The following is an 11,664-nucleotide window of genomic DNA, read 5'->3' as shown; positions in this document are numbered from 1 at the left end:
CATGCTTGTACACCCTCCATGCTTGTACGCTCTCCATGCTAGTACACTCTCTGTGCTAGTACACTTTCTGTGCCAATGCTCTCCATGCTAGTATGCCCTTCATGTTTGTATGCTCTCCATGCCAGTACACTCTCCGTGCTTGTACGCTCCCCATCCTCCAATGCTCTCCATGCTAGTACACTCTCTATGCTTGTACGCCCTCCGTGCTTGTACGACCCCCATGCTTGTACGCCCTCCGTGCTAGTATGCTCTCCATGCTTGTACGCCCTCCGTGCTTGTACGCTATCTGTGCTAGTACGCTCTCCATGCTTGTACGTCCTCCATGCTTGTACGACCCCCATGCTTGTACGCCCTCCGTGCTCGTACACTTTCCATGCCAGTACACTCTCCATGCTTGTACGCCCTCCATGCTTGTACGCTCCCCATCCTCCAATGCTCTCCATGCTAGTATGCTCTCTGTGCTTGTACGCTCCCCATCCTCCAATGCTCTCCATGCTAGTATGCTCTTTGTGCTAGTACGCTCTCTATGCTTGTACGCCCTCCGTGCTTGTACACCCTCCGTGCTTGTACACCCTCCGTGCTTGTACGCCGTCCGTGCTTGTACGCCGTCCGTGCTTGTACGCCGTCCGTGCTTGTACGCCCTTTGTGCTTGTACGCCCTCCATGCTTGTACGCCCTCCATGCTTGTACACCCTCCATGCTTGTACGCTCTCCGTGCTCCAATGCTCTCACTGCTTGTACACTCTCACTGCTTGTACGCTCTCACTGCTTGTACGCTCTCCGTGCTGGTACACACTCCATGCTGGTACACTCTCCGTGCTAGTACACTCTCCGTGCTTGTACACTCTCCGTGCTAGTACGCTCTCCGTGCTTGTACACTCTCCGTGCTTGTACACTCCCCGTGCTCCAATGCTCTCACTGCTTGTACACTCTCACTGCTTGTACGCTCTCACTGCTTGTACGCTCTCCGTGCTTGTACGCTCTCCGTGCTGGTACACACTCCATGCTTGTACACTCTCCGTGCTTGTACACTCCCCGTGCTTGTACACTCTCCGTGCTTGTACACTCTCCGTGCTGGTACACACTCCATGCTCGTACACTCTCCGTGCTTGTACGCTCCCTGTGCTCCGATGCTTTCCATGCTTATACACTCTCTGTGCTTGTACACTCTGCATGCTTGCTGCTAGTACACTCTCCATGCTCCAATGCTCTGCATGCTAGTACACTCTCCATGCTAGTACACTCTCCATGCTTGTATGCTCTCCATGCTTGTACACTCTCTGTGCCTGTATGCTCTCCATGCTTGTATGATCCCCATGCTCCTACACGCTCCATGCTTCTATGCTCTCCATGCTCCAATGCTTTCCATGCTTGTATGCCCTCCCTGCTTGTACACTCTCAGTACTTGATGCTATACACTCTTTGTGTTTGTACACTCTCCATGCTTGTATGCTCCCTATTCTGATGCACTCTCCATGCTTGTATACGCTACGTGCTTGTACACTGTCCATGCTTGTATGCTCTCAATGCTTGCACGCTGTCTGTGCTAGTACACTCTCTGTGTGTGTACACTGTTCATGCTTGTATGCTCCCCGTGCTCCAATGAGTACACTCTCCATGCTTGGATGCTCTCTGTGCTTGTATGCTCCCTGTGCTTGTACACTCTCCATGCTTATATATTCTCCATGCTTGTATGCTCTCTGTGCTAGTACACACTCTGTGTTTGTACACTGTCCGCGCTTGTATGCTCTCCATGCTTGCACACACTCTGTGCTAGTACACTCTCCATGCCAGTACACTCTCTGTGGTTGTACACTCTCCATGGTTGTATGCTCTCCATGCTTGGATGCTCCCTGTACTTTCATGCCCTCCATGCTGGTACACTCCTCGTGCTCCAATACTTTCCGTGCTTGTATGCTCTCTATGCTTGTATGCTTTCCATGCTTGCATGCTTCCCGTGCTTGTACACTCTCCATGCTTGTATGCTTTCCATGCTTGTGCATTCTCCATGCTTGTATGCTCTCCATGCTCATACACTCCATGCTTGCATGCTCTCTGTGCTTGTACACTCCCTATTCTGGTGTGCTCTCCATGCTAGTACACTCCCTATTCTAGTATGCTCTCCATGCCAGTATGCTCATTGTGCTGGTACACTCTCAAATGTGCTATGTATTACTATACTTTGTATACTTATCCCTACATGTGCACATGCATGTGTAAAATAATGGGCCATGGGTCAAAATCATATACAAAAAATAGCATCCATGGATACAATTGAGTCCCTCCAAGTGGCCCATGGGCAGACACAACAAGGCCCCATATGAGCCCATGGGCATAGCTTACGCCTCACTGGTTCGCCCATGGATACAACACCAAGAACCTCCATTGGTCCATGGACAAAGTAAGCTTGTGTGTGATGTGCCCACGGACAGAACCCGCTTTCATGGAACTTTGCCCAAGGACAAACCCACCACCTTGGTACTCTGCCCATGGATAAACCCCAGCTGCCCTAATCTGTCCATGGGCGGAACAACCAAACCATATTTAGTCCATGGACAGATTTAACCCTGGGCATAATGTTGCCCATGGGCCAACTTGATGTAGCAGTTGTGGGTCCATGGATAGAATATTATCGTGTCAAATTGGTCCATGGGCAGCAAAACCAATCACAGTGAACAGCCCATGGATCAAGTATCAACACAATTCTATGGCCCATGGGCTGAGCATGTTTACAAATCTTCAGTCCATAGACACATGCACAAGGCGCCTGTGCTGTATATATGTTACCAATATGGCAAAATAGCTGAAGGACAATTTATTTGCTCAGTCCAATTAATCTTCTTTGATGCGTAGGCACTGGGTACATACTTCATTTGTATGTATCACCACCAGTACAGCTGTCAAGACACTTCAATGCAGACACCTGTATTATGACCAATATGTTGTTATACAATGCACAGGAACCACATACATAATCGAAATTATATCCCAATAATTTCACATCTTATATAAAATGTAAACTACAAGTAAATGCCTGATTTACAGTTGCTAAATTAAATGAGATCTTGCTGAATGTCGAAAATAAAGCTTTGCACCGTGAAAAAGTAACCAACATCATCATGAGGTTAGTGTCAAGCACAGCAGAGGCTATGCTCGGGTGCACTGCAGCAGAAATTGGCTGTGTACCAGAGAACGGTCGGCGTCGCCAAGTTCACATCTCTGACATGATCACAAGCTGTAGATCGGCCCTATAAATAGACATCAGTAGTTGGGTACATACAGCGCAGACTTCCTTCGTGCTGTCAGAGACCTTTAACAACTCAACGTTTGATCTACTCATAGCTACATCTTTCAACGAACAGGTAATAGGCATAAAATTGAATATGATAAGTTTCGGCATAAGGAATATCGCATGGTAGTGTATGTGCAAGTCATGAACGCGTAACAAACTGGATGCAAAGCGGACATGTTGTAATCAATCATCATTGTACGGTTTCGATGAAGTTTGACACTTACGATAAATCAGACATCCATCTGTTCATTGCTCTCCCATTGCATTTGATGGCCACCGGTCGGATATTCGTCATTGGGCTCGTCTAACCATTCAGGTTCCTCACCAAGCTGAGCAATGTCACCACTAGAGGAAATGTGCGACGTAAGTGAGCGAACATATTGGGGGGGGGGGGTACTCGACTTACATTTGGTCATGGACGGCATACATCGGGAACCTAAATATCCCAGCGTGAGGAAGCGTAAAAAACAGAAACAGCACCTTACTCACCCGTTGGGCGGCCCCATTGGTGCTTGGAAAGATGGTGGGCCGTGGAACGGCGGGTGAGGTGGGTATCCGTAGCTGTAGGGATATGCAGGGGCACCGTAGCCACCGTACGGTGTGAAGCCCTGGGAGAATCCATCGGCCTCTCCGCCGTAATATTGTATTGGGCCTCGTCCAGGCGGAGCTGAAGGTCCTCGTCGTGCGTACCCTCCACTCGACCCACGGACTATACTATGACTCGGGGATTGTGCAGTCCTGCTACCTCGCTCTCTGTCGATGCCAGCGCTTTGCTGGGGAAGAGAAGCACGACTCGCCAAACCATAGTAGACATGCTGAGGAGTGATTCTACGTACCCCCATTGGCATCGTGCTGTTGACGTCGGCAAGGCTTGATGGCCCGGCAACGCCGGGCGAAAGAATAGGAGGGCCTTGAGGGACTGCTGCCAGAGAGCTTGAAGGACCACCCGTGGATTGTGAAGGCAGCCCGGACAATGCACGGCGGGAGTTCTGAGATGGTGTGGAGACAGACGGTCTAACAGGGTTCGGGAGGACATCAGGAGCAGCTGTTCCTGGGGCCCGGCAAGGGAGCGGGGGTTGAGACGAGCGGGAAAGCGCGGGCTGCGACGCGCGCGCAGAGGCTGCCTGTGGCGCGCGAGAGGGCGCAGGCTGCGATGCGCGAGAGGACGCAGGCTGCGACGCGCGAGAGGACGCAGGCTGTGACGCGCGAGCGGAGGCTGGCTGAGATACGCGAGAAGGTATGGACTGGGGCGCGGGCTCGGACGCACGAGAGGCCGCAGGTTGGGGCGCACGGGGGGGCGCGGGTTGGGGTTTGTGACCAGGCGCCGGCTGGGGAGGATGCACAGGTGCCGCCGATTGGGTACCACACGATTGCGAGGACGGAACTGCACTATCCACCTGGGATAATTTTTCTTTGCTGGACGTCAGTTTTAGGTTATACGGGCCACACGACACTGACCTGGCAACATGTCGTCGTCGGAAGAACTCAGATCGCGTATATCTTCGATATCACCGAGATCTAGTCAAGTTTAGGTGAGATGTTGATAGATCAATGACTAGATCCCGACCTTGTTGTTTGCCTTTATCCGCATGAACGCGGTCTTCGCCCTCGTCCTCCTCTGACGACGAGGACGATTCACCGGAACTTGAAGTGTCCGCCTCAACTGCTGTTGCTGGTTGAATTGGTGCAGCATACACATCGAAATTACATACACTCACATGGCGACGGCTTTGCTGGCTTGCGTGAGCCAGAAGGCTTGCTTTTGGCAAGACGTTGTTTCTCTAGCGCAGGTCACAGACTGTCTGAGGAGATGCATAAAAGGTGAACAAATAACGTACTCGTAAACTTCATCTTCACGTTCTGGATCCGTAAGAGGGCCTTATTCTCCGTCAAGACAACGAGTGGAATGTGCAATCTCTGTTTATCATCCTGCAAACGTTCCAGCCAGCCTGCAGGACACATTATAAGTTAAGTTAAGGGACCTGTAGGCGCATTGCACTTACTCTCTGGCCATTTTATCAGCTGGATTTCCGGTGCTTGTGCCAGGTCGCGTCGCAGCGCCTGTCTGTCGAACTGGACCAGTGTCTTGTCCGAGAAGTCGGCGTCGGTGTCTACCTCCTTGAGTACGGAATTTTTGAGCCACTTGTAATCAACCTTCGGCCTCGTTCCCTTGACATACGCGTGCACCAGCAACCATAAGGCAGCGGTGCCAAGGTGCTTCGGATCGAAGTCCTCCGCACCAATAGGGAAGTGAGAGAGGGAGGCCGGCCAGAATTTCCACATCCAACCGTTCGCAATGCACTTGGGCATAAGTTTCTTCCACCCAACCTTCTTCGTAGTAGACCCCATTGCGCCTGAGAAATCATAAAATTTGTAAGCCACGATTTTAGATGTAGGATGACCTGACATACGGAGCTTCACCAAAACCATCTCTCGAATAATGCCACGGAGGGTGTCTCGAACAGGGTTGGATGCCAGAGACTTGACGGTGAGGAATGGGTCGGGCATCGGCACATCCTTATGCTTCCCCTCGCAGTCAGTCATCCTAAGGACGTTAGGTGAGCAATAGAAATGACAACACGAGGAGACGAACGTACGTGAGGACGGCACCCATATAATCAACTATCCCTTGTATATTGACACCCCGCTCGCGAAAGACTTGAAGGGTGTGATTGGAAGATGCGAAGAACCCAGCTTCGCCAGCAGGGACATCCTCTCCGCCCTTGTGGATGACAAGGCCCACAATCTCGAGGTTGTTCATGCCACCGGTCAACTGAGCCTACACCCGAATTCAGCGGCCGTAGAAAAATATAACTCGGTACTCACCGTCTTGCAGAGACGTCTGCACTCTCGGGTGACAATTGTCGATGGGCGAGGGCCACTCCCTGATGACGAAAAGTCCTTGCACTTGACCTCCTCCCAGTGCTCCCGGATGGCCGCAAAATGCTGCTCCGCTTTCTGACGCTTCTTCACGGAACTTTCGTCTTGCTCAGTCGATGTCGCCGCAGCTGTAAATGTCAGAACTTTCTCAGCCGCATTATAATGAACCCCGCATTATAACGTTATTTTGGTCCACCTGTTCTGATTGCCATGACATTGCCATGGTATTTTCCCTGCAGATTACGCGAATTTGGTCCTTTTCCTTAACAAATATGGTAACTTTTCGCCTATTGGAATGGAAATCGCCTTTCATAATAATGCATTGCCATGTAAACAGCGTCGCCTTGCATCATAATGGATAAAGATGCTCCTGAGAAAGTTCTGACAAACCTCCGCCATCTCTTGTCGGCCGCTTGCCGCCATGCTTTCGGATCATCTACCATTCGTTGATTAGATCTCGTACAAAAAACAGATGGAAGACATGTGTACCTCGGGGAATGTCATCACGCGCTTTCTGCCAGCATAAAAACATATTGTATAATGAAGTCTCCCTTTCGTGAGGGATCGATATCCCCATCGCCTCCATAATAGTGTCGGCCGGCTTTCGGAGCTGTTGAGCCCTCTTATGGACTTCAGCCATGATTTCAGCGCCAATATCTGCGAGCTCAGCGCAGATAGCGGCGGGTAAAGGGCCAGGGACATAGCGATCATCGCCGCTTTTTTCGTCGCCGTCTGCTTCGCCATTTCCTTCATCGTCGTGGTCCTGAGACGCCTTGATATTGCCGGCCTTCTTCCTACGGGAGGCAGAGTTCTTGCGCGCTTTCCTTGACTGGCGGCGTGCATTTGCCGGCTCCTGGTCCTCGGCATCCTGGGACATCTCGGTGTTGATGGGCTGCTGCTCGCGCGTATTGCCAGTGTCGGTGCTGCCAGTGTTGGGGGTAGCAGGTCTTGTCTGCTCCTGAGACATATCATTGCTGGTGTGGTTTTGCTGCCGAGACTTGGGTACTTTGCGGCGGCTGTTCGCCCCTTTGCTGCGGGTCGTGGGACGTTCGACCCTACTCGAATCTTGGTCCTCGTCCGGGGACGAATCCTCGTGGGTATTGGTATGCTTGTCGCGTTGATTCGGCTGTTGATATCTTTTACGAGATTTGGGGACGGAGCCCGGCGGTAAGTATTCGTCTGAATCGTCGGGGGAGCTCTCCCTCCATGATGCTAGCGAGACAGTTAGGATGTGATACATATAATGAAATCAATAAGACTCACATTGCTTAGCGGGGGTTGGAGGGCTACTGTTCCGTTCGGCTTCGTCAACCTGCATCATCTCTTCGGCTGCATCTGCTTCGCCTTGGTGTAAGTCCCGTGGTCCTACATAGGCGGCGGTTACTTACTGCTGACATCTTGATGACGGTTTTCGCCACCAAAATCTTGGTCTAAATGTATATCATCTTTGAGAAAAAGACTTGTAATGGCATATCAAAGAACGTACCGTTGTCTTGAGACTGGATCGTATCTGCGGATGGTGGGTAAGCGACGTACGTGGTATTGCAGGTTTGCTCACCGTTGTCTGGGTTTTGGTGAAGAGCCAGGGCTACACTGTGTTCTTCCGCGCCTCCACCATCGTTAACAAACTGCACGACTAGTTGTATCAGATGTATGAGTACGACACTTGCATACGGTAAATTGAAGAACACACCTTGTTCCTGAGTCCGAGCCGTATCTGGAGATGGAGAGGTTAATTAGTGACTTACACGTTAACAAACAGGTTTGCTCACCGCTCCTGTTCGGCACTTGGTGGAGAACCAGGAGTGCTCTACGTTCCTCCGCGTCTTGAGAGTGATTGCTATCGTAAATCTTGTCTTTATGGAGTTAGGGATGCATAGAATATCGTGGGACTAGTAGCTTACCCTGTAGTCTGGCGCGTAATGCATCTTGGCCGGGATCAGGGTCTTGAGCAGATGCGCTGCCCAACGGATGGTTGTCTGTAGAGGTGGAAGAGGCAGGGTGTGAGGGTGGTGATAAGAGCTGCTCGACACGTTGATCCTAAGAATATAGCGTTATTAGCAATCAAGAGCAAAGGGGAAATAGAAAAACGGAAAGACGCACGTCGTCGTCGTCGTCCACGTCCATGGGATCACTGGCATCACCCTCTGCAATGATTTGTGCTTCATGGCGGATTCGGGCTTGTTCGACCAAAGAATCTGGGTTGATCTTCTGTGGCCTCGGTTTCCTAGGCTCAGGAAGAGGGCCAGGCACTTTCCCTCGTGAACGAAGGGCCTTTCCTGGGGGTGGTGTCCTCGGTGGAGAGGCTGGCGAGGAAGGTCGAGGAATATTCTCCGAGGTTGGAGAGGAGACGGACGCTGCAGGATCCGTCAGGCTGGTTGCTAAAGGGAGGTGGGCTTCGCGTGCTAGGCAGTCAACCGCAAGGGTGGCAGGGGCGATCTCGAGGAGGTTACCGCTTGTTGATGCGGTGCCGGAGGTGGATGGGTCTGCTGAGCCTACTCCTGTTTGCACAGGTGTCTTAGCAGAGGGTTTTGAGGCGCACTCGGGATCTGGTAGGGAAGACGGGTCCATTGCTTCCTCCGCCGCTGCGACACTATCTGATCGAAGAGCAGTCTTCGTGCGCGAAGAGGTGGATGCCGTCTTCCTGGACCTAGCTCTTTTGACACCTGGAACGGCAGGGGATACATTCGCTCCGTCGAGCTGAGCAGAAGCAGAAGGTATCTCTGAGGAGGACTGAAGTGTTTTTCCTTTCCGCGTACGGGAAGGTGCTGTTGCTGATTTTGTGACGTCTGCCTTCTCCTGTTCTTGCTGCAACACAGTTCTGGGTAAGGTACGGGACGAAGCAGATTGGGTATGGCGTTGAGAACGATCACGAAGTGTCGGGCCCATGATAGGTTCTAACGACAAAGTAGAGACGCGTACAGGGTAATGTACAACTAGATAGTGGCAAAAGTGCTGGCTAACTGTCTTGGATAACAAGGATGCGAAAAGGCGTAGAAGCAAGCGCAGAATGTGCGGAAGCACTGCAGAGGGGAAAGGGTATAGGAGCTCAAAGGATTACAACTGACACGTAGTCAGGGAAAGGCGACGCGAAGTCGGCACAAAGAGACGACGAGTGACGCGAAGTCAGCACGAAGAGACGCGAAGTCTCTGGTGGGGTGAGGGCTCGAAGTCCTCTCTGGAGACAACTCAGACAACAACAACGTGAATGAAAGCGGTAGTGGCAGAAAGAGCGGTCGGGCGAAGGAAGTGGTTGCGGTGAAGTTTTCTCGGGCAAAACCGTGGAGGATGGAGTGCGAGGTTTGTTTGGTTGCATGTCAAAGATAATTTGAAAAATATATAGTCCATCGATAAGTCCTAGATGTTCGATATCAAGCTCAAGTACGGGTCTAGGATATAGGAGAACTGACTTACAGACTCCATCGGTATTGTGTAGCGCAATCCTGCGACCATCCCAGAGGTCAAAGAACAAACATGCTCGATCGTTGGTCTTTGGCGTTTTCTTCTCTGATTTTGCCGGAGGATGTGTAGCGCGCGTCGGATGACATGTCCAACTTAAGGCAATGTGAATATTAGTAATCGGCGGAGCGAGGAGACGGTCATTCCCGCACGTCGGCCTTGCAGCAAAAGCTGTTCCTGGCCAACGAAGTCTTCAAGCCATGTCAGAGATGCCCCAGCTCCTTACGCGCTTTCATATTGCAATCGTTCCCATTGGCATCCGTGCCCACCATCTCGACGCCGTGTATCACGGGCAATGGATCTTTGACACACCTACACCCCCTCATATGGACGAAGAAAACGGGCAGGCATCTAATACATCGCTCGTTCAGGTATGGCGATGGAATCGAGAGAAGCCAAACACCGATCTTGTAGGCTATATCCCCCTTCCGCGACTGTATTGCCAGCACTGGTTCCAACTCTGTTACACAATATCGCTGGAGGGATGGATTCTGAGGAAATTCGATGGTTGGTATACGAAGATGGCACGCAATGACCCTCGCCGCGACCGCGGTTACAGCGCCATGCTCAATGTGAGCCTGGATCTTGCAGCGCACCTGGAGGCTCGCATCCAAATCATCAAGGAGCTGCTTAGTGCCGACAAAGAAGCCGACCATCTACCAATCTTTGACGAATACATCATCCGGCAACAATACGGCGTGGAGAGTATCGCATGGAGGTGGCTTCGTCCTGAGACAAGGTCGTGCATGGTCGCGCGCCCTCTCGATCCTATCAACGCTTGGCACCTGGGTAAGCTGCGTGGGTACATGAATTCGAAAGAAAAGGATACTTACAACTTGCATGATATAGACACAAGCGACGACCCATGGTGGACACTCGCTCCACCTTACGACGAGGGGGAAGTCGGAATCCGGTACATGTGGCAGTGGGGACACATAGACGAGAACAGCGAGCGCGGACGCGCCATCATCGAAGCGACAGCCGGCGCTTGGGCTTGGCAAGTGGACGACTCCAGTAGTGAGTGGGGCTATAAGCGAGAGGGTGTATGGTCCACTTGGAGCGACGTTCGAGGGCCCCTCACATGGCTCGAGGAGAACTGGATTTCGCACCTGCCGAGTCTGGCAGAGACAGGCATGTCACTTCCCGAAGCAAGGCTTTGGCGGGGGATGGACGTCGAACATCCACGTTGGCAGGAGGATGGGGAACTGGTAGCTCGCGTACGCAATGATGAGGCAGATGAGGAGTCGCTGGCAAGAGGGGTGACTGATTATCGCAGGTACCCTCACTCTCCCTTCTGCTGTGATCCGCGGTATGGGCCCCGCCACTGCAACAGGTGTACGCTCCAGTACAAGGCGAACGGGGAGGTTGGCGAGTTCCCAAAAATGCCGGATCATCGTGATTGGCCGCACGCTCCCACCTGCCAGCTGCCAGGATACGGGCCAAGGTCTTGCGATCGATGTTGCCTGAAGTACCTTTCCGGCCAGTGGAAAGGAGCATTTCCGGATCCCCCCTCCCCGATACGCGACGTTGATCGAGGACAGTTCCCGGAGCCGCACCATTCCGAATGCGAGATTAAACCTAGGATGAAGTTAGCATATGAGTGGGTAACACAGTCATAAGTAGCATAGAGGTCGGAGAATACCAATCAGTCGCAAAGTGATATAGAGAACAAAAATGACTTGCCTATAGGCTTCCTCACCACCGGGGAACCCAATTTAGAGTCTGGACGTGAACGTCGTGTACTACGACTTCTGGTGGGAGCAGCGGGAGGCGGTACAAGCCAGATGTGAACATCGTGTATTAGGACAGGTTCAGAATGGGAGCAGCAGGAGGCGCGGTAGCAGCTCGTCCTGTTCAGGGACTACAAGCCGGACGTAAACATCGTATAGACTACGGGCCGGATGTGAACATCATGTACTGCGACGAGTTCAGAATGGGCGGCGCGGGAGGCGCGGCAGTAGCTTGTCCTGTTCAGGGACTACAAGCCGGACGTTAATATCGTGTGTTAGGACGGGTTCAGAATGGGAGCAGCAG

The 11,664-nt window shown here is 52.0% G+C and overlaps 2 protein-coding genes across 2 annotated transcripts; one reads left to right on the top strand and one right to left on the bottom strand.

Annotated features, from left to right (window-relative positions):
• Positions 1–3,521: 3,521 nt before the first annotated feature.
• On the bottom strand, positions 3,522–9,060 carry CONPUDRAFT_151565 (uncharacterized protein; the record flags this gene model as incomplete). The annotated part of the gene is made up of 20 exons (XM_007768027.1): positions 3,522–3,636; positions 3,698–3,727; positions 3,781–4,702; positions 4,750–4,809; positions 4,859–4,957; positions 5,010–5,072; positions 5,130–5,240; positions 5,295–5,645; positions 5,703–5,836; positions 5,889–6,070; positions 6,118–6,299; positions 6,661–7,383; positions 7,435–7,506; positions 7,560–7,601; positions 7,658–7,681; positions 7,730–7,807; positions 7,865–7,888; positions 7,944–8,027; positions 8,076–8,211; positions 8,275–9,060. 20 exons carry the CDS (start codon positions 9,058–9,060, stop codon positions 3,522–3,524), a joined length of 4,218 nt encoding a protein of 1,405 aa, XP_007766217.1.
• A 770-nt stretch (positions 9,061–9,830) lies between these two features.
• Positions 9,831–11,249, top strand: CONPUDRAFT_71288 (uncharacterized protein; the record flags this gene model as incomplete). The annotated part of the gene is made up of 3 exons (XM_007767258.1): positions 9,831–10,419; positions 10,480–10,906; positions 10,964–11,249. The coding sequence occupies 3 exons, from the start codon at positions 9,831–9,833 to the stop codon at positions 11,247–11,249; spliced, it is 1,302 nt and encodes a 433-aa protein (XP_007765448.1).
• Positions 11,250–11,664: the final 415 nt, after the last annotated feature.

The sequence above is a fragment of the Coniophora puteana genome, assembly GCF_000271625.1.
Source record: "Coniophora puteana RWD-64-598 SS2 unplaced genomic scaffold CONPUscaffold_3, whole genome shotgun sequence".
Taxonomy (NCBI): domain Eukaryota; kingdom Fungi; phylum Basidiomycota; class Agaricomycetes; order Boletales; family Coniophoraceae; genus Coniophora; species Coniophora puteana.
Note: the sequence above shows the minus strand (reverse complement) of the source record. Positions and strands in the feature narration are given on the sequence as shown.